Source organism: Gasterosteus aculeatus, chromosome 12, assembly GCF_964276395.1.
Source record: "Gasterosteus aculeatus chromosome 12, fGasAcu3.hap1.1, whole genome shotgun sequence".
NCBI lineage: Eukaryota > Metazoa > Chordata > Actinopteri > Perciformes > Gasterosteidae > Gasterosteus > Gasterosteus aculeatus.
The window spans coordinates 2,359,915-2,383,004 of record NC_135700.1 but is presented as its reverse complement, the minus strand read 5'-3'; the positions used below and the strand labels follow the sequence as shown (position 1 = coordinate 2,383,004).

Genomic DNA, 23,090 nt, shown 5'->3' with positions numbered 1-23,090 from the left:
TTTTTCTTCTTTCTTCCTAGCACCAACATTTATTTTATGTACTCCAGACTCCAGATGTAAATGTCTGTCGACTGTCCGAGTAAGATTGAATATTTACAAGCAAACATCTTCTAAATGTGTATACGCATTCTTTTTTTAATGGGCAACAGAATGTAAGTTCTAAGTAACAAATGTTCACTTTGATTTGAGCGAAACTGTGGTGGCGGGGTGTGGTTAGCTCAGCTGCAGGGGGCCGGGCGGGGGAGTGGTTCAGGGGACGGTGCCGGCAGGAGAGTAAAGAGCACGGGTTGAAGTAATCAGAAATGATTGTGTGTCCCTTGATAAGCAGTGAGCAGGACCTGGAGAGAAAACGAGACTCTGCAGCAGACGCTCAGGGGCAAGGCCGACGAGCGGAGCCGCGCCGCGCCGACGAGGACAACTACGCGAAACCTGCTCACTGCGAGACAATAAATACAACATATTCCTCAGAAAAATCGTGTCTCTGTGCGTCCTTGCGCGAACCTTAAAGGTGGTAGCTCGACTCCTGCTACAGAAACATTTTCATACCAGGTGTCAGCAATCTTTCCGTCAGAATGGTTCATCTTCCTCAGTGGACTTGTTTGATCTGAATGGCAGGACAAGAACCATATACAAAGCACAGTGTTTGCCAGAGATATTTTATTGCAGGAAAAAAACAAACATCAATCTTCCTGCTTTAAAAGTACATCAGAATGTCTAGACCATAGAAAGAGTAAACAGTCCATGTTTGATATGTTTTCAACAGATGTGCAGTAATAAATAATGAGAAAGGATGTTTTTTCTTTTAAATACAAACTTATCTAACGTGAAGCTATGTGCAACAAAACCGCTCGTCACTTCTCCCATCAGCCATATGAATCTAATTCCTTTAGGAATGTGGTCAGTATTTGGACTAAAGGATTGCATACAACAGAATCTACTGCAGGCTGAAATTAATGACCATGGTTCTTTCTTTTTTTTTCCTCTTCCCTTTGCACCAGTGATTATAATTGAGCAAACTGCATGTGCTACTCCAGTGGGAAGCTTGACTGAGATCAAACAGCATGGGGACAATGGAATGGATTATTTGGGGATTACAGCGGCAGGAAAGGGGGAGCGCATCACACTCAAGGATGGACACAGAATACAAGTCTGGGAGGAATCACAACAAATGGCGCTTTCCAGTGTCGAAACAAAAAGTAGTTGACTCATCTGAGCAAGATGGTGAAACAGTGCCGATCCACATGGTTTATTTTGTTAGGTGCAAAAGCCAGGTTGCCCGAAAAAAAATGGAATGTGGACTTTCTTGGAAAAAAAAAAGAATTCTGATATACGTAAATGTTTAGTTCGTGCATTGCACACATCCAGAAAAGCAAGCTATACAGTCACAAAAGTCACAATCTACAGACCCTATACCACTTCACTGTCTCGTTGACTACAAAAAAAGAAAAGTGTAGCAAGTCAAATTTGGTATTTAATGTACGGCAAATACAGTGTTTTTCCGTATGGCAAAAATCTTTTCAAATTGTAGCGACCCTATCAGAACCAGAATTGCATTTCTCCCTTTTCTTTCTCTTTCTTTCCTTTTCCCTTCTACACTTCCCCTCTTCTGTATCTCTCAGCTTACCCGTCAATCTCTGCATGTGTGCAGGAGGATTGTATTTCTCACCCTGTCATTGATGTTGTGTGCATTGTGCATTGTGTTTTGCTGTAAACTGCTTTAGGAAGAGCTCAGGCCCCAGGTTTTTAGCCCTCCCTCCTGCCTGTGTGAGTGTGGTAAGTAATTGACTTTCTTAAAGTCCGGATCATTTCTCTTTATCAGAAGAAACATTAACACACACGCCTCCCAGCACCAAACCCGCTACCACCAATAGTGACACCGCACAATTTAAGTACATTTCCCCTCGTCCGCTATTACACCATGAGCTCGCGGCACAACTAAGTACAATCAACGCTGATATTTTGTCTTTTGCCCTTAAAGCTAGCTTGATTTTATGAGTTCAAGGCACGTTTTTTGTTGACCCCCTCACCCAGGATTAATTCGCATATCAGCATAAAACACTACTCATGCTCTACATTGCTTAGGTACCTGCCAAAGTTCTCGTCATTTATCTAAAACAATCGGCCCAAGCTATAACACAATTGGCTGAAACTCTCCGTCATCCTTGATGTGGAGCCAGTAAGGAAACTTCTGGACATTGAAATGCAAAAACCAGAGCAGAGCAAGCCATAGCGTAGGCTAATGGATGCTTTAAATGCGCTACTGATTGATCTGCCTTGAACTTCCCGGGTCATTCTAACGGACTGGGCTCATAATAGAGAGAGTGAGAGCAAAGGGGAGGATGGAGGAGGTGAGGAGGTGACTCTGGTCAGCTGATGGGACTCAACCTGAACCCCCTGGATGCCATCCGGAGTTGGGTTACCACTGTAGGACTCTAAGTGTGTGCGCGTTGAATTGATTTCCTCTGTGATGACAGCTCCAGTCAGACTGGCACCAATGCACCCCCCCCCCCTCCTTCCTTTACCCTCTATCCCTCACACACACGCCATCATGGCTACCACGGACCTTACAACACACAGACACACATTCGGGGCTCATCACTCACACTGGGAAAATGGCAGCCACTGGTGTTATTTTCTTGGGACGCTGAGGTGGTGTTTTGCATTCAAAATCCCTCCCTTCCTTCACCACCCCGTCCATCCTCCCACAAGTAACTGTTTTGCTCAATCGTTTTCATGGATAATTTTCCTGATAAAAGCATTATTTATGGAGACAAGCTCTGATGATTTTCATCATCTTCTCTCCTGCTTTACAGCGGCTTCCTTCGGGATTTGCCTGAATCCACAATTTCATTCACGTTTTGTAACTCTTCCTCCTTTGACGTTTTTTTACGCATAATCCCCTGTACTTTGTTAAATGAAATAAAAACGCTGAATTACCTCACCACAAATACGGTATTATATGTGCTTAGTTAATGTTCACAGACTTACAATATGTGTATGTTTACTTCACGTTTGTGGAGCTCATTGTCTTGCTGTTGATCAGTCAAGGTTTGTGGAACTACAATGTGCATCCTGGTGGTTTTACTCATGGTGGGACTCGGCCTTCCCTGAAAACCACATCACGTCACTTCCACAGCTCCCGTGCATCATCGGTTAATTCGCAGCCAATGGTTTCGCCGGAGCTCTTCTCCGGGATGTCGGACTCTAGACGGGAGCGCTTGAAGCGCCGGTCCGGGTACTGAGTGTTGTCGAAGGGCATACGGTGCACGCACAGCACGTGCGTCTTCAGGTTGCCCTTTTGGGAGGCGCTGTAGGGGCAGTAACTGCACCTGAATGGTCTCTGGCCTGGAAAGAGAAACAGAACAGGAGAATATTATACTGTTAAGTCTTAGGTTGGGATCCTTGGGGGTTCTCACCTTATTTGGGGATGTGTAAGAGTGATTTCTCTTCAAAGCTAGAGTCTAACAAAGGCTCACAATAGGTAGTCTCTGTGTTCAGTTAAGGCTTGTTGAAGACACAACAAACGTGCTCCTTCACTGTGAACACTAGTCTATGGTTTGAGGACGTAATGTGTTGATGGTTTACATGTTTGTGGTGCAAAAGTATTTGGAAGCACAGAGAACCTCACAATGATATTTATAGCACACTCTAAGGTTAAGAGATGCATGGGACAGTAATCTACTATCCTGATAATGTATCAACTATAAGAAGCAGTCCCAGTAAAAGTTAGAATATCACATGCATCATGACAGCCAACACTGGTGTTACAGTCTATCAACTGTCTGTTGACTGTTTCAGTTTGGTTTTTCCGCATCTCAGAGCATTACGTCATGCCATCCCTGATGCCTAACACGTGACGCACACGTTTCGTAAACTGCGCATTTGTTTAAGTCTATGACTACTAGCAGTGTGTATTCCTTTGGTTCACAAAGACGAACCTTTTAGTATCCATGAAATGATTTTATTATTTTGACGTTGCTATTGAGGATACACCGCTCCTCCCCGAGCTATGCTGTCGCTTAGATCAACTGTTGTCTCTGCTGTTTTCAAAAAGCCCCAATCCAATCTGAGCATCCACCTGTAGGCTGTAGAGTACATATTATAATGGGGATGTCATTTTATTCTCCCCCATCGATGCCAAGGGGAACTTGAAGTTCACCTGTGAAGGCGTCACAAGCTCAAAGCTACTAAATAAGTAAATGTAACAAAGTTATTCTACGTTGACACAATAAACCATTCCACGTGAGTTGGCGAGCGGAAACACAGAAGGGTGACCATTAACGCTAACATGGACTACATGAAGGTGTGTTAACAACATGACGGATTGGACCGATAAAACGGACTGGTCGGAGAGGGTACAGTGAGGACAGAGCAGAGAGGATTTTCTCATTTGCACTTCTCCAAGCGGCACTAGTCTGCCGAGCTCTTTATTGAAACACATCCTGTGAAAACATTACAACATTACAACACTAGCCTCGCTTGGTGCAGTCATCTGAGCGACACTCTGAGCCGCTCCCCGATGTCGATATGCATCTTTTGAAGAGCATGCATACATCTAGTCCCCCTGAAAACAATAGCAGAGTGGAACAAGGAGTATTTTCTCTAGCCCCCCCCCCCCATCCCCTCCTTGCCATAGCTCCAGCACAGAATGTTCTCCCTAGATTGAATTTGATCATCACAGCAGCAAACACAATGGCCCTTAATGGCAGCAGCCGTTTGTTTGAAGGATGCCGATTACACCGCCATCATAACCCACTTCACTTAGCTCACTCACTCACAGACAGACGGGGAGGACAAAACAAAGTGGAGAGGGAGGAAGGAAGAGGGAGGGGTGGGGATATGTAGAGTTTGAGCCCTCGCCGGTATTTTGGGTTATTAATAACGGTACATTTGCCAGACCCTTGTCTTCTTTTCCCATTTTCTTTAGCCTTTATCTCTTTTTCAATTGGAATTTTTCTAAATCAAAATAATATATGGGGTTTAAAAAAGAGGCTAGGAGATGCAGGGAATATCAATAGGTAAAAAGGCCAGAAATTAAAGCGGGAACGATTTATTTGAGGCACTCGCTGGCATACGCACAGGGTTAGCGGGAGGGAGTAGACAGTCGACTTTGTATTGTACAAAGACGGACACGTGAACGCTTAAAGTGTACACACGGGCGGCCATGATGCAAGCTACTTTGTGTTTGCCAATCTGACACAGGATTTAGAGCCTCTCCGGCTTTCTGATATTACATTGTTTGGTCTTGAGCCGCACAAAGGATTGCTACAAGTTTGGAGGCTTTGGATGTTCCAGTTGTCTGAATTTCCAGATAAGCCAGTCGGCTGCACACAATGAAGGGTCCCCTTTTATTCATATGCAGTTTAATTTCACACTCTCTTACATTACGTTAAGACCGAGAGGCAGAATATCTCATCCCATTTTACACTTATGGAGAGCAAGTTATGGCCCGGGAATAACTCAACTCACTCTTCTTTTTTTCTCCTCGCCAGGGACTTAAAGAATTAATACAAATCCAGTTTGTTTCTTATCTCCAGGGGGATGTTGTTTAGGTAAAAAGCGAGGAATTGTATTTTGAATTGCGTGGCTTGAAAAAAGTTGTGGGATATATGGGATATATGATCTTGAGCGTGGGTCGAGATTGAAATAGACTTTTGCAGAGCAAGTTAGAAGCACACAGGCTCTGTTGTTGTGGATTAAAAATTAAAGGGAACTCTCTTTCACTCACTAACTCACTCCCACAAACAAATGCAGGCGTTCAACAATCCCCACGCCCTGGACTCAGGGCAAAAGTTCCCATCATTAATCCTTGTCCTCTGGTCTGTGCCAGTAACCAGAACAGCCTATCCCTACCACGGCCCCCCGCAGCACCAATCTGTCAAATGAACCCTATTTTAGTGCACTTTTCCTGTCTGTCTGATCCCCGCTGCACTTTACTCACAACTCAAAGCTTTGATGTGTTATTGAGTAAAACAATGACATTTTTATTTTGTGCTATTATGATTTATTATTTAAATTCCAGTTTTGACAATACAGTACTGTTTTGCTATTGAGTACCATACAATTGGGATTTGGCTTGAACCCACTTGTCTCGAGGAAGTATTTTCTAGTTAAATAAAACAGTATCCAAAGAACTCTAAAACTCTGAATAAACAGGCCGTCAACAGAAACGCTATACCAACAATAGGCAAAGGCCAATACAATGCTACACAGGATTTAGATTTATTTTTAACCAAACCATGGATGAACTAATTTATTGTTTTTCAGTAAACCTCCTTTGCAAGTTTATGTTTGAAGGAGACTGTATGTATACTTGTTGGAAGGCGATTTGTTAGATTACTAGGTAAAGTTAGGGAGCTGGGAGCCACAAGGACCTAGACTTAAAAGCGGACTCGAGGCCAGATTAACAAATACAAGGTCTTGAGTTCAGGCAGGGGTTCGGACAAGGCAGGCGGATGAATCCGAATCAGCGGGCAAAGAGTCACTGGTGAACAAAAACGGGTCAAGACACGGAAAGGCACACTCGCTGGTAAGCTCATGAACATTAAGAGACAAACTGGCACGGAACCAGTAGTAGACATATACTTAATACACAGGGGAAAGAGACACAGGTGGAAACAATGAGGGAGGTGTCTGATACGAGAGGCAAGGGGAATGACAGAAACCACAGTGGTGGTCTTCTCCGTCAGGGAGAACCGGTGGGGGCAGTGGGTCGGCATCACCTGTGGATGCAGTAGCCATTCCTAGCTGGGTTAAAGCTGATCAGGCAAAGGCTGCCCAATTAAGAAGGCATACGGATAAGCGTAATCAGTTCCAACTCTGTTGCCTCCCTGATATTGTTGTCAAAACACAGCAGAGGTGTTGTCCAACCGGAAAAAACCTGCTCTCCCTAGCGGTATAGCGGGAAATGTTTGAGCGCTAGCTCTTGAACATTGGCAGGCCCCTGTGTGCAGAGCAGAGTCCTGTTCTACAACACTGAGCGTCGCCTCCGGAGGTAAGAATCTTTCGCCCTGCAGTTACAAAAGGTACATCACCACAAGCAGTTGACAGATGTGAACCACTCTCCCTTGGATACAGAACGCAAGGCGTCTGCTGTGCCTTATTTGCAATGGCAACACTGGGACCGACCTCAAGTCGGTGACTGGATGTATCCGAAGCCTGTCTTTTTAGCAAGAGCAGCTCTACCACTGTGGAAACTGGCCAGATGGTCCTTACTGGTCCTGGTCCTTACAGTGAGAGGGTAGCGAGGGCATGCTCTTCGTGAGGGTATTTTGCTACCAGTTAGCTCGAGCGGGAGCACTTCTGCTACTGTGGAAACAAGCCGAATAGCTGGTCATTACAGTTAGAGGGGAGCGGGAACACTCTCTTCACTAGGACAGTCGCTGAGGCTAATTGTGTTTCACCTTGAGCAAGGACACATTGCCAACCGATAGCGACACTGTGTAAAAAGCCTTAGTGGACACCACGTCAATGTCTATTTAGTCCACTTAGCATCTCTGCAAGTTAGCTTGAGCGAGGACACTTCGCTAACTGTGCTATTTGCAGTCTCAGTACCCACTTTCCACTGTGTTTGCCCAAGTGAGGACACAGGGTTAACCGTGACCACTGCTAGATCTCTAGTGACACAATGTCCGTGTCGATGTAGTGAAACGTAGCATCTCATCCAGTTAGCCTGGGCGAGAACACCCTGCTAAATATTTTAGCCGTAAGGTCCCATCAGAAATGTGGCCAGTTCTAGTGTTGATCCAGTCAACTAGCACCACACTCAGTCAGGAGAAAGACAACCTGCTAGCTGTGGTAACCATAAGGCAACAAAAACAACTGTAATCGTGCTAGTGTTGATTTCTATTTCATCTCCTCGTTACGCAGGTAGCTACCGTGGTAGCTAAGCTTAAACAAGCTATTTCTCTGATATTGAGAAATATTTCGGCTTATCGCGTGTTGCCTTGTGACCATCGGTTGGAGCTGCAAACCTCCTGCCCTCCAAAGGCTGCGACAAGCTTCCCCTCTTAGAGGGAACGCCGTGCTTCGTCCTAGGTCTATCGCATCAGTTAGTCTGGGCGAGAGCACCTTACTAACTGGGACAGCTGTCATGTTTATAAACAATGTACACCAGTGGTCCCAAACCACCAGGGCGCGGACCGGTATCGGTCCGTGGGCCATTTGGTATCGGGCCGCACCACAGAAAGATTTTTTTTTTTCTGAAAAATGTTTTATTTTGAAAATGTACCTGATTTTCTTCTAATTTTGTGCGCTCGTCCCTCTTGACATATTTCCCTAGTGTCACCAGGCGTTTTTCTTCACGTTTTTCCTTTTTCCTCTTTCCGTTTCGCCCACCAGCGAACAGAAAGCACGCGACTACTCCACCAGGCGATGTGTTGGTATTATAGGAGCCCGGTCCTTTAACCTGGGCTACTGTGGTGCTGGATTCCCCCCCAGATTGGTCTGTATGACGCGCTGTTCTGCCAGCCTTAATTGCCCCCGCGTTCATCTCGGCTTGCAGACATAATCCATCGACATATTCTGAGTGTTGTTAATCTTAGTTTATTTGTTACATATAATGTTTTGTTCCCAGTGGAACCAACTATCTCTTGCTGCGACAGCGGTCAAAACCCTTTCGCTCTCCCGGTCCAACACCAGGGGTCCGTTTCAAGTAGGAGGTTTAACAAACTCTGAGTCAAACCCTAAACTCTGAGTTGATTTACCCTGACATGGGAAACTCTGAGTTTTAGGTTTCAGAAAAGCTATTTAGAGTTGGTTCAATCAACTCGGAGTAGGTTGACTCAGAGTTGAGCGCATGCACCACCACAGTATGAAGGCAGCATGAATGGAGCCATGATACTACGATTCACCATGGCAACCACCACAAACAATATATTCACCCCTATTGAGCTGTATATATTAATGCTAGTGTACGGTGAGTTTGAACCCGTAATTTGAAAAAAAGCAACACCGCTACTGGAGCAAAAGGCAGAACAAATGCGTGGTAGAAAATTGCTGTAAGTTCCAATATAGTGTTGTCAGTTATTATTTAATGTACACACTAATCATAATCTATACGTTTTACTAATTCCCAGTTCATCAACAGGACCAGAAAAGAATGTGCCATGTTCAAGAAAAAACTGTAATCTTTAATATAACAGTTCTTATTTTGTTCATTTGTAGAAACTGCGCTAAAATCCGCCTGATACAGAGTACTACACGTGATTGGCTGGGCTGCTGTCAGAGGGAAGAGACTGTGAAAGAAACTCAAAGTTTATTGAAGAAAACCTGCCGACCAGGTTAGGTTCACAGGCTCAGTTACCATGGTGACTGACCCTGAGCTTTAGTTACCTCCCTTGACAGACAAGCCAGAGTTTCCCTCATCGCAGGGTTAACGTTTTCACTAAACCCGCCTCTTGAAACGGACCCCTGATGTAAATTGTTACCCAATCAATGATATAGGTGCACACAGGACCCAGGAACAGCGCCACCCAGTGTACAGAAGAAAATAAAGACATTTGATGTGAGCATTTGGCTCCTACAGCTGGTTTACTGTTTACTGTTCTTTTCACCATTTTTCACTGCTGAATCAGTTTAACCTCCCGGATATATCATTGGAACACATTTTTTATTCATAATCATTTTAAGATAACATTTTTTCAAGGAGTTAGTGACAGTGTGGGCTCCACGGTAGTTCTGACAACTTGACGGAGTATCGGCAGGGCTTAGCGAAGAATCAATCACGCTGACATTGGATAGTTTTTGCTTGTAAACAGACCCATGGATAGAGGAATAAAGAGTAAGGGCGGGGAGGGGGGGGGGGGTACGGAAGACAGAAAGAAAGGAAAAACAGTGGTCTTGCTTTAATTAGCGTAGCATTATCTAAGTCTGTAAATTAACCCCCTAAGGCCATCTGCACGGAGATCAGAGGAAAGAGGGAGAGGAAGCGAAGAGGAGGCCAAGAGGAGAGGATTCAGTGGGCGGAGGTGTATATGTGTGTGTTGTGGAGGGAGGGGGGGGGGGGGGATTGATGTAACACACATCGCTACCACAAACAAAACATGTTTCACCTTCAGCAAATGCCCCCCTCCCCATGCTCAACTCTTTTCTCTAGACTCCCTGGCCTTCTGTAATTAGCATAACTACGTTTTCTACCCTGTCTTTCTTTTCTTTCTCTTAGTTAGGTGTTCTACTGTTACATGGCAATAATTTCACAACCATGTAGGTTTCAAAATGAAATACAATATACTTCTGTCGTCAGCTCGTCCTTGGATTCGCATATGTTGCATGGTTTGGGAAAACTTTTTATGCTCCATCTTGAATAGTATTTCCTTCGTTTTTCAGTTTTTCTCTATTTAAGTAACAGCTCACTCACAGGAAATATGCACTCATTGCATGGGAGGTTCAATTGAACCAAACTGTACTCACATTGAAGGGTTTGTAGACATATGTGAAAAATAGACCAAGGCTCCAGGAAAAGTGTTCTCACACGCGTCTTGTGAGCAGACCTATCTTAAGACTGCAACAGATGGCAGCGCTGGCATCAAATGGCATTTAAGGACGGCAGCTTTTGGTTGGAAGCCAACACTTTGTTCCCAGTCTTTATGGGCCTCCATATGGGTGTGTGCGGGCATGGCTATGTGTTTCTGTGTGCAAGACTTTTGCATACGTTCACATTAATGCATGTGTCTGTCTGTGCTTTATGAGTGGAGGGGGGAAAAACACGGGGAAATATTTGTGTGTCTATGTGTGAGAGTGTGTTGGTGCAGGAGGGCATTGTTTGTGTCTTTTGAATTAACACCAACCAATAAATTCAAATTGTGACCAAGCTGAACGACATACACATTCTAAACCAACTAAACAAGTTAGTGACTATTTAGAGCTACGGGTGTGAAAAGACAAAAAGAAAATGAAAGACAGCAACTAACAGTTTGTAGGCAGAAACAGAGATACACAGAAGGTGTGAGCTATTGAATGTGCTAAAACGTCCATCCAATAACCTGCATTCATCCAAGCTGAACGACATACACATTCTAAACCAACTAAACAAGTTAGTGACTATTTAGAGCTACGGGTGTGAAAAGACAAAAAGAAAATGAAAGACAGCAACTAACAGTTTGTAGGCAGAAACAGAGATACACAGAAGGTGTGAGCTATTGAATGTGCTAAAACGTCCATCCAATAACCTGCATTCATGCTGCAGCTCTAAGATTACTCTGCAAACTTGGATTTGGTTTATTTGACAAAAACATGGAGATATACTTTAATTAATTAATTTAATTTGTCTGTAAAGCTGATTTTCTGTTGCCTTTCAGTTAGTTTAAGGAGGCCAGAGTAGTTCATTAGACCATTTTCTATCATTTTGAAAAAAGATAAAACGGCTGCATTGTAAAAATATTAAAGGCTATTTATTAATGTAGGTTTACAAACGTATCAAAACCAATTGACTGGATTAAGGAAAACATTTTGTTTGGATTTAAAGGAATATGTTTGTAACATTACATAAAGTAAACAGGTAATAAACAAGTACATTGGGAGGTAGACCATGTGTTTTTGAATATGAATACTTATTTATTATTCAGACAGAAAAACATTCCCTAAAGAGTTGAGATTTGCTTATTGTTAAATGACTTAAAATGAAGATAGAGGGATCGAGTGTTGCATATCTTTTTTATGTCCAAGACTTGTGAAATGTGTCCAGCACATTTGCATGGATTTGCATCAGTTGCTTTTTTGTAATACATTGATATAATTTTTTTTTTAACTCCCCACCCCCCGATGAAAATAAATACATTTACATTACTTCAAACAGCCTGAAGGGAATTTCTCCTTCTCTTCGTTCCCTCTGATGAATTAAGAGCATTTCCCTCAACGAGCTGCCGTGTTGATAGAAAATTGGCATGAAGTTTGGGGAATAGCAATTTGGTCTGTTTCTTTGGCTTAACTAGAGAAAACCAACACGCAAATAACACCAGGGGAGGCACTTAAGGAGAGGAGAGGAACTGTTGGGGGGAGGAGGGGAAGAAGCTCTTTCAGCATCAAAGCCAGCTAAAACGTCCACACCAGGGACTAGGTCCCATGTTAAATACTGAACTAGATTATTAATTGCTGCACCAGTAGGACCTGTTAATAGGAACCCAAAATAGCAGCTCCTTCCTTTCTGTCTCCATCTCTTGTTCTATTTTCTTCTTTTTATGGATCTTTAAGAGGCTGCTGTTCTTTTTCACGTTTGTCTGCTTGCTTAAGCTGTCCACCACTCACTGAGAATGTATCACCTATCCTCTCCCATCACTCTCTCACTCACACCGGCTTTCAAATACTCACGCATTAACCGACTCACCTTGACTCTCATTGCCTCGTGCCCTGTTATTTGAGGGAGTGTGAGTCTTTGTGTCTGTCCACAGCTAATCCCACATGCAACATGTATTGGCCTCCCATTTCATGGCCCATGGCTCAAAGTTCACAGTGTGTGTGTGTGTGTGATGCTAAATTCCCTGTCTCGCCTTCAGTCTGACTCCCTGCTGAACAGAAGGAGGCAAATTTTGCTGCTGACCTGTCACTGTGTACCGATAATGGATAACTGCATGTGAATCTGTGAGAGTGAGAGTGTGTATGTGTATGCTATCGTATATGTGTGAGTGCCATCCTCAGCAATAGAGAAAATAAAGAAGAAAATTGGGGGTGTTGATTGATATGCCGGCCACCTGCTTGTCACTCACATCTTGACACACAGGGGGTCTGCTGCGCTATGCATTCATCATTGTGAACTCCTTTTGACCTCAATACTCAGCAATAACAGGTAAAAGTTGGGAAAATGGTCAAACAGACTACTTAAAAATTGAAAAATGGATGAGGGTTTTGTTTGGAATTATGTTATATATATATTAATTAAATTATTAAATAATTTGTGTTAAAAGTCACATTAAAGAAAAGTAAAACAGAAGGGAATGTTCACTAAACTGTAGGTATCTGTTCTTTGCTTTGACCTCTCCTATCAAATTACATCAACTGTTCATTCAAACTCAACGACCAAGTCTCTGTGTATTTAAAATAACGTATCTGCGTATGTACACCTAAAATGAAATGAGTGGCTGAATTTCTTCCCACTGATGACCTTCAGGAAAGAACCGTGCCAGCTGAGGAAGGGGAGGTGAGGTCTACAGGATGTGGTGAAATCGTGAAGTTTTGTGTTGCATACTTGGAATTACTTTTCATACAATCAAAAATGTGTGTAAAGAAAAAACTTTCAGAACTGAATACTTCCACCATGTTTCCACCATAAAATAAAAAAGACTTATTCCCCCTTGGGGGAATAAGTCTTTTTTATTTTATTTTCAAATTTACACACTGTTTTTTTTGCCAGTCATCTTAACCTATAATGTTTAGAAAAAGTGTCCAAAAGAATTCAACGAATTTAATCGGAAGCATGTTAAGATATCTAGACATCTTATCACATTCCCCCCCCTTCTATTCATGGACTAGGGGTCTCCAGGTACATTTAAGTTTTACCAGTACGAAAGGAAGTAATTGATGCTGACCTCTGCATTGGTTGTATTCACTAGCAGCAGTTAGAGGCGAGACAAAAGAACAAAACGTGTTATTGACTTGCAGAATGAAGTTGTGTGTATGTGTCGTCTTGGCCGCGTGATACTCAAGGACTTGTATCCATTTCGTGCCCGTATGTGTTTCTCTAAAACAAGAGCAGAAGTGTGGAGGGCTCCGGATCCGCGGAGAAAACTTTCCCTGTCTGAACTTAGCCTACTGCTCTATAGATGCTTTTTGTGAGGCACAGGTAGGTAACAGTAGCATTAGATGAAATGGAAAACGCCGTCCCCTTTTCACAGAGATCAGCTTGTAAACACGATCAAGACCCGCGTAGAGAATTATCTAGCACGGAGCTTAGGATCCAACCGGCACCGCGACTCTTTGAAAACCTCTTCCTGGTATTTACCCCCTTTCATAAGCTCTCCCCTCTCTCTCATCTCCCTTCCTCATTTCCTCTCCTCCTCCTTTTCTCCTTACCCCCACCGTCTCTCTTACCAGGGGGAAGCCTATTTGTCCGCTCTAAGTGAAATCACTCAATTCTTTTAGGAAGAGGCTTTGGAGACCGTTACCGAGAGAGAGGGCGAGTGGGAGAATGTGTGTGTAAGAAAGAGTCCACCTTCCAAATAAGTTCCATTAATCATGGGCCACAGTCTAATGTAACTAATATTTTACAATTAGAGGAGACAAGATGGAGCTGGGGGCCATCTATCTCCCTTACTCCACATGATCATCGATTCATAAGAGCTCAGGAGAGAGAAAGAGGGAGACCATAACACACGAGCACTGCGTGAGGCAAAAACACAAACACTAAATCTGCTGGGAACACATGCAGACGTTGCACTCACGTGCATATACGCAAGATGCTTAGCAGGAAATACCAAGGTGCATGAAACTGAGGGGACAAGGTGTCACGTTGGTATTTCATAGTCTATGTTCTAGGAATCAGGACTAAAGCTCATTTACCCAAAGTCACCGTTCGAAAGTGTCAAAATGTAGTGAGAGGCTCTGCTAAGACACTCTGATCAACAGTCCACCCACCCCAGAAATAGTTGATAAAGTGATATGAAAACAGTTCACTGCATGATAGATACTAGAATGAGAGATGTTTTGGCATATTGCATGAATCTCTAAATTATGAAAGCTGATGCAAATGAACTTGCTGTTGATTGAAAAATATATTTAGTATACAGCATTGTGTTGCGAAGTGTTGTCCGGGAGCTTTTGTTACGGCCCTCGGAGGCTATCTAGAGGCAGGAGGGAGGATCACATGTCAACCCAACTCAGTCACTGAAGAAGTTACAATAAAAAGGCCTTTTGAAAACTGATGCAAGGATTGGATGACATGCTGGTGTTTCTTGTTGCTTTTGGTAAGCCCTCTGCTTTTTTTTGTTCTGGTTATCTCAAACGATGAAAGGATGACCACTAGATATACTTACTAGACTTACTTACTTAGACCCAGATATAAATGGTGATATTCTCAGGTATTCTCAACAAAGTACTTAATGCATCTTGAATTTCCCCTAGGGGATCAATAAAGTACTTATCTATCTATCTATCAGTGTTCTGGACAAAAACAAAGAAAATGTTGACCCTGTCAAAGCCCCAAATAGAACCAGTCTAAAAGAAAATAGATTAAATGTGTAGTGTAGTCTCTTCAGAGCAACTAAGGGACACTATATATATAATATAGATACATACATCTGCAAACCGCTTATCCTACACACAGGGTCGCGGGGGGACTGGAGTCTATCCCAGCCAACTTTGGGCGAGAGACAAGGTACACCCTGGACTGGTCGCCAGCCAATCGGAGGGCTATATATATATATTTGTATATACTAATATCAGTAGTTGGGCAAAGAAAGGGAAGGGAGCATGGCCGTTGCTTCGTCCAGTCAGGGAAGAGAGCTTCTGATTGAAGTCAGGAAAGAACTAAGTGGAAGGAAACCGACTTGCACAAAAGCATGATGACATCATTTGGGAAGACAATAATCTAAAACAAACAAATTGATAGAAAAAAATAATTCAATTCAATTCAGTTAAATTTTTCCCTTTGGATGGAACTTCCTCGGTGCAGCATTGGGACCGGCTCTGCCCCAAAGCCTGGTCGGCTGCGCCCTCTGGTGGTCCCACCACAGAGCTGCAATGCCAAGACACTGCACTGCAGGGGGGGGGGGATTAGAGGCAGTTGAACAAATGAGCAAAAAGACGGGTTCATCGGCAGGTCACCATCTGCCCGGTGACCAACTGACGGCTAGCAACACGCACAGCCGCCGCACAGCGTCATCATAGAGCACATCAATCCCCACGCAGACGAGCATGAAGAGTGCGCGCGTGCACAAACATGTGCTCACACATGCGGTTGAACAACATGCCGGAGAGGGGAAATGAGAGGAAATGGATACTGAAGCGAGAGAGAGAGAGAGAGAAATGAAAGACAGGGGGGGGCAGAGGAAATGACTAGAGAGGAAGTTAAATGAAGGGCAAAGAGCGGTGTTCATCACACTGTGAAAGAGAGAGCTTCAATGTTAAAATTGCTCAGCTGGACAACGAAGAGCAATACACACACACACAAACACGCACGCACACACGACAGGCCGGATGGAATGAAAGATGACCTAATGTGTTCTTTAATCAGACGCATGTGCGGCACACGCACCTCAAATATATATGCATGACACACACTCGCACACACATTCAGACATTCATGCACCCCCCCGACTCCAGATGCATACAGTCAATGGAAGTTGTGTTGTTCCAGCTCAGTCTCACATGCATTCATCTGAAACATCTTTGGCAGTGTGTGTGTGCGTGCATGTGTGCATGTAAACCGTGCAGTCAAACAGTTACTTTTCTGCGGATGTGAGTTTTATTGGGAACAGACTTGGGTGATTCGTTTCCCCTCCCTCCCCCCCAACCCTAACATCTGGTGCATTGCAGCTGATCCGTTTAAAAATTAGCAAAGGCATTGACCTGGGAAGCCTCGGGGGTCCTGGCTTTAGGTTAACCCAAATACGGATTCCATCAGCGCGGCACACATGGACCATGCTGAAGTGTAACGAGGAACGGAGCCGTCCTGCAGTCACGTTCCATGCTGGAACAATCACATTGATACTTGTGGAGTTGTGACCCCCTGATGAGATTGTGAACACACTTAAAACTTCATGGCTGAACTTAAACATTAACGTTAATCCCATTGTATATAAATGATAGGCACGAATACATATGCAATAAAACATAACAAAAAGATATAAGACTTTTCGTTTACAAATATTGCTAATATTATAAAGAACATTGCCCCCTTCAAATCGAGGCCCTTACATTTATAAAGCCAATGTAATGTTTTTTATATGAACAGTATTACTCACTTGAACCCTAAGCCCCTCTCAGCCCGACCCATCCATAGTCTTCAGCGACCATTTTGACGTAAAAGGTTTCAAAAAAAGTTTTTCTCAAATGAATTTAGGACTTAATTTTTTTTGTGCACACTCGGGGGTAAAAGTGATTTGGCAGAACACTAAAACATGTAAAGAAAGTTTATTTTATTCTATTTAATTGATTGTCAAGAGGTGCAGCAGGCGGATACTGATTTGCAATATGCAATGGAATAATATGAACCAAATAAGGGACAACTCTTTTCAATAATTACAGAGTACAGAATCTTTATCAGAGATGTGATCCCATAAAAACATTTCACAGTAAATTGTTATCCTCATGTCTTCAGGGTTTCTTAATAAAGCTTTCAGAATTCAACAACATTTACTTCTATTCTAGGCTGCAGAACATGTAAGCCCTGCCAACACCTGACTGTGCGGGTAATACATATTCTACCGAACGAGTCACATTTAGTTCAAGCTGTTGATAATATAGCCTGACTTTGTCTACTTAAACCAGAAATGAGATACACACACTATTATATATTTCCAAAAAGAAACCTGCTTTCAGATGAGAGCGTGGATATAAGCCAGTGGGCCCCCTGTCCTGGGCAAAAGGCTCCAGCACCTCTCCCACACACAGTAGGGGACACTTAAAGGCTTAGTAATCGTACAGCCTCTTCTCTGTTGTTGTTTTGTTCCTGGATGTCTTTTTGTAGTTACTCTGTATTCTATGTTCATCGATTTGGTATTTTACAGCTTTGTTTATTTGTGGTTTTGTTTTTGTATCTTTGGAGTCATCGGATTTGGATTATTTGTTGTCCTTCAGCCCCTTTTTGTAGTCATATCTATTTGTAGTTGGTTTGTTATGTGTACTTATTTAGCATTTCTTTGTAGTCACTTGTAGAACTATATTGAGTTATTCATATGCAGCCCAAGTACAACACATGCATAAATCCAAGGTTAGTTAATAGTTTGATTCAATTGATAAAAGAAAACAGTTCATTAAAAGGTAAGGTTAAATGTGTATTTCATTTATTGTGTGATAAAATGTAATGTTCTTGAATAAGAATATAGAATATATAGAATATAGAAGAATATAGAAGAAAAGTGCCTTTCCTTTTTGATAGAAGTAGGTCATTTGATTTCAGGTCATTGACATACTTGTATGTGGTCGCATGACTGGGACTAGAGAATGAGAGAGAGAGAGAAGGACTGAGAAATTGAGGAAAAATTTCTTCCTCAATCCTGTCTTTCTTTTCTTTTGGTTTTATGTTTTTGCCAAAAAGGTAAGGGAACATTTCCTTAATTTGTGAATTATCAGCAAGATGATTTGTAGGACTAACTGTGTGAGAAGTAGCAGTGAACTTCCACACAAAGTTAATCCGCTGTAACTTGCTGTGGCTAATGAGTCACGTTTGCGGACATTAGCCTGCTGCTAGCTAGCCCAGCTAAGCCCCGGGGTTAGTGACAAGGGACCTAGAGAGGACCCTTGGGTGGCGCTCTGAGCAACCCGGGAATGCTCAGAGTTCCTCTGGCAGGTCCAGTCCTGGTAGCTCCCTTTCAGCGATCCATCCATGCATCAGAGTTCGTCTTCCACCTTAATGTCCGTATATTATCACAGATGCAGAGGAGGCAGTAGACAAAGATGTCTCATTAAAATGTCTGTTTAGCCTCGGGGGACGCTTCGTGTTCCCATCATCTCAGTGTTTTCACTACTGCTACTTTACGGACGCCTTTGGTAGACAAAGTGGTGCAGGCAGTGATTTTGTTGTGTGTATTCAACATCACAATCGCAGTGTGTGAAGCTTTCCCTTAACATTTATTGAGAGACAATAAGTTGGGTTGGGAGTGGCGGCTCTAACCCCCCCAAACTGTTTACCCACTTCTGATCGCACCGGTGGCCACCTCCCCCCTTGTTACTCAGATAGAAAAAAGCATGAAACAGGCTGTTTGCTCTATGAGGATCCATTTTTTTCTTTTTTTAGTTGGAATACATTTTATTTTTACTATAAGTACAGTTCAGTAGTTACAAAACAAAGCATCTGCCATGAGGGTACAGTGAAACATAAAGAGTGTTCAGCTCACAAGACAGGTTTTGTACATAATATGTGGAGTGGAATGCTCATTATAGCTGGTTCAGAGACGGGGAGAGCCCTAATGAGACTCTCGCCATTAATCTCTCTTTTTTACACACCTGGAAAACAGAGATGGGGTCAAAGGTCAAAGCCACTGGTCAGTGCCTCCAGCTGGATCCGTCTGATTGGTTCACTCGGACCCCACTTCCACAATCCCTCCCATCAAAACACCCTGTTATATTTCCCTAGAACCATCACTTTTCATGTCTCACTCTTTATTATTTTAGCATGTTATCCCCTCCTTTCCTGGCGTGTTGGAATTGAAATAATGGTTATTTGTAGTCTACATGAATCAAATTAAAATGAGAATAAAAACAAAACAGAGGCTGTACTTCATCAAAATCTCCTCGAGGTGGAATTTGAGCACAGAAAACCAGGCAGGCTAAAGCGAAACAGGCCTTATGCTGCAGGCCAACAAGGGGAAATTGCTTACAAAAGAATTTGAGGGGGGGTAGGGAAATTTGTCTAAGCCACATACAGTATAGGGGATGCTCACACTGAAATCAGTATCATAGTTGGACTGTACACACCGCATTAGAATTCTTCTCTGGGTTTCACGAAAAAATGACGTAGAAACATTTCACAATGCCAAGGGACACACAAACACACACTTTCTGTTTAGTTAGTTAGCTAGTTTTGTACTGTATAGGTTGGATTTATAATACTATCACAGTGCAAAATACTTCAGAAAACCGAAACCAATGAAAGATATAAGAAAGGATTAAGTCCGTCTATGCATAATTGATTCTGTATATATGGGGGCAAATATGTTTGCAGCACAGGAGACGATTGTCATCTTTTTCCTCTTTTTTTGATCATTATATGGACAAGGCATTAATGTACAATACATATAAAAAAATAAAATAAAATGAAAATCAACCCTACATCCTAAAGTCTAGCACAGCTACATAGTGTAGAAGCAATAACAGATGACTTGTATCTAAGGCTATACACAATATGTCTTTTTTTCCAGTTTTTTTTGTTCTTTTATATTTTTGTACTCATCTTAAAGTAAATACATCAAACCATTTTTCAGTAGTCAGTAACACTGTGCAACAATGATCGGTGGCAGTATTTTAGAAACATCTGCAACACTAAAGTCCTTGAGGTTGACATGAGAGATGGAGAGAGGGGTGGAGGGGATAGAGAAACCAACTGTTCCCCCTTTTTTCTTTTTCTTTTTTTTGAAATTCTCCTCAGTTAAACTGAAGAACGCCCTCCTTTTTGTGGAGTGTGTCCTTGTAAACTACTGTCACGTCTTTGCTTTTTGCTTGTCACAAATACTTTAAATCTGTTGTTTACTACTGTATATCTCTCTATGTACATTACGTGAATATGGGCGCTGTGTCGAATTATACAAGAACAAGAAAGATGTTTACAAAAAAACACCACATAGCAGGGTAAAGGCCTGTACTGGCCCGGGTATGGAAAGAGAGAGAGGGATGGGGGGGTGTATACAGTAATATTATAAGTACATTTAGGGCAGTTTGAATAGTCTTTCTTCTTCACAATCATCATTAGCACCACCATCAAAGTAAACTGAGCGGTATGTGTTTCTTTTTTTCTTGCATTGCAGATTGTCATATGGTGCCCCGCCCCTTAACCATAACCGGTGTGATGCATCATGGGGACTCATGTGACTGACAGGAAAATGTGCTTGGTCTCTGTCAACAACCCCGGTAAAGTCAAGTTTCTAACCTAGGGTAGAATACATTCCAGGTACGATAAAATGGTGAAATAATGTCTTCTTCTTTATTCAACAGGAGAGAAAATGTCTTTGAAAGCATTCGATTAGCACTACACTTCAGTCCTACTTTTTTCTTCTTAAAAAAAGACACACCTTACTAGCTTAAGGAATGTATCAGAGATCTGCGGTGGCGGTTACAGGAAGTGCTAATCAGACAGGTAGTTTCATCAAACAAAAAGGAGAAAATAACATTGTATAGAGAGAAGAGAACAAAGACAAGAGGGCATCGGGCCCCAGGTGGAGCGCGCAGGGAAGAAGCCCGCACTTCCTGTAGTGTCCAAGCAATCTCACTTCCGTCCCCAACAGGAAACTGTCCCACACTTTCCTTCATATAGCTCGCGCCTTCTCTTCACTCTGACGGTAGTATGTGTTTTTTTTTTCATCTTAAATAAAGTCTTTGTTAAAGTGTACTCCTTCATTCATCCTTCATCCTCCTCCTCATCGCCTTCATCATCACCATCCTCCTCCTCCTGCCTTGCTCCGGTGTGGTGCCGTTAGTCTTTGTTTACAGCGCGGGCGTCCAGCCCCTCTGGGTCGCCTAGGTTATGGTTGTTAGGGTGGTTAAGGTCGTGGGTCAGCGCGGGGTCGTGGGTCATTGGTTGGTCCTCCTCTCCTACCCAGAGATGCACTACGGCCAATGAGAGAATAAGAGAAGAGGCAGATTAGCACCACGGACCCAACACACTGAAACCACCATGCAGCACACACGCATGCACACACACACACACACACACACACACACACACACACACAACCTAAGCATTGCAATATACGGTCAGGTGGGGCCAGATGGATGGATGATATATTTGAGACTGTCAGCTTTGTACAATGGGCCACTAATAATAATAATTATCTAATAATTATCAAATACCGATGGACAAATGAAGCCGAAGGCATCGGCACACTTAAGTGCATAAGTGCATCGTTATTATTTATTTGCACTGAATTCTTGGGCAACTCTGTTATTCTTTTACTTCTACCCCAGTCACAGCCAGTCACTGATAGCAAGAAAAGAAAACCCTCTTTCATAAGCAGCAGGTCAGCAGTACTACAGTTCCTTTTGTGAATGCCCATTTCTGAAACTATATGAGACGCTTACACATTATGGTTATGACAACTGGAGGAGCTCGTGCTTGTAACAATTATGTCAGCTCAGCTAATACTGTATGTCCGACAGGAAATGTGACAGCAGGTCAGGAGGGAAGTGAGTAAATCTAATAGAAGGTTTAAAAAAGTTGTGAGTTAGTGAGAAATACATAACTGTAATTAGATCCCGCAGCAAATAATACAACTCCCCCTTGGTGCTTTTTCTACACTTTCATTCCCTCTGCATCATATTCTAAAATTATTTTGCAATAGAACACGGACGAACACATTTGCATGTCATGTTTTTTTAAAGTGGCGTAATGAATCTGACAAAACCAAATTAAAACACCGGTTTATTTGAGTTGTGTTTTTTATTTTTTGTTTCTTTTTGCAGGACTGAATGGATATGAAGATGGATGGAAGTGGCGGCGTAGTAGCAGAGGGAAAATAAAGAGCTAATAACGTGATAAAACATCTTGGGTTCAGCGCTGAGTAATGACTGTTTCCTGCGCGTCTCATATGGGTTTTTGCTTTTAGTGCTCCTCGTACTTCTCCTCCGATCCGTCTGGTGAAAGGATGTTTACAAATGCTCTTTTGGGATGTTTTTGCTCTACTGATATATTGAAAAGGTGGAACATATGAGATCAAATGTGATTAGATCAAAGTAGTGTTACACCGACCGTCTGTGAGAGCGGAGCTTTGTATGTGAAGGGTTGGTCTCTAACTGGTGTTACCCCATCAAACTATTGCATTAGAATTCCTCACTAACAAAGGGTTGATTTTATGTCCACTTGTCACCACAAGATGGCAAGCTAAGACAGTAAAAGAGACACTGAAGGCTGCGCATATCAGACATCTGAGCACACGCCTCCACATTCAGACCAGACCTTTCCCTCCTGATTCAGATTCAACGTGTTTGTGGTGGAGTCAGATATAACTGAGCATATCATTTGAGCTCTACACTGAAAATAGTCAAAAAAGCCACATACAGCTCACTTGTCTTCTGATGTCCATTATAAATGAATACATGTTATTCAATGTGCAATAACATAATAGAAATAAACCAAAATAAAAATAAATGCTAGAAAAAAAAAAATGTAGATGCTTTAAAAAGTGCCTTGCTCTCCCCAAGGGCACTTCCTCCCTTTGATTTCCCTGTAAAGAAACTTTCTATAACGAGTTCCAGATTAGGGCCCCATATTTGATTTTCACTGTTCATTA

The 23,090-nt window shown here is 42.6% G+C and overlaps 1 protein-coding gene across 9 annotated transcripts in view; it reads right to left on the bottom strand.

The window, feature by feature from the left end:
• Nucleotides 1-638: 638 nt before the first annotated feature.
• znf536 (zinc finger protein 536) overlaps nt 639-23,090 on the bottom strand; it is a 198,231-nt gene continuing 175,779 nt past the window's right edge. For 7 of the 9 annotated variants that reach the window (XM_040202759.2, XM_040202777.2, XM_040202786.2 and 4 more), the window contains one exon: nt 639-3,345. In XM_040202759.2, the coding sequence (XP_040058693.2) occupies nt 3,125-3,345 (221 nt within the window). In that variant the 3' untranslated portion in view covers nt 639-3,124. Of the gene's footprint in view, nt 3,346-18,857; nt 21,412-23,090 lie in introns of those variants that run through there. The other 2 variants (XM_040202805.2, XM_078085251.1) reach the window with 1 other exon arrangement.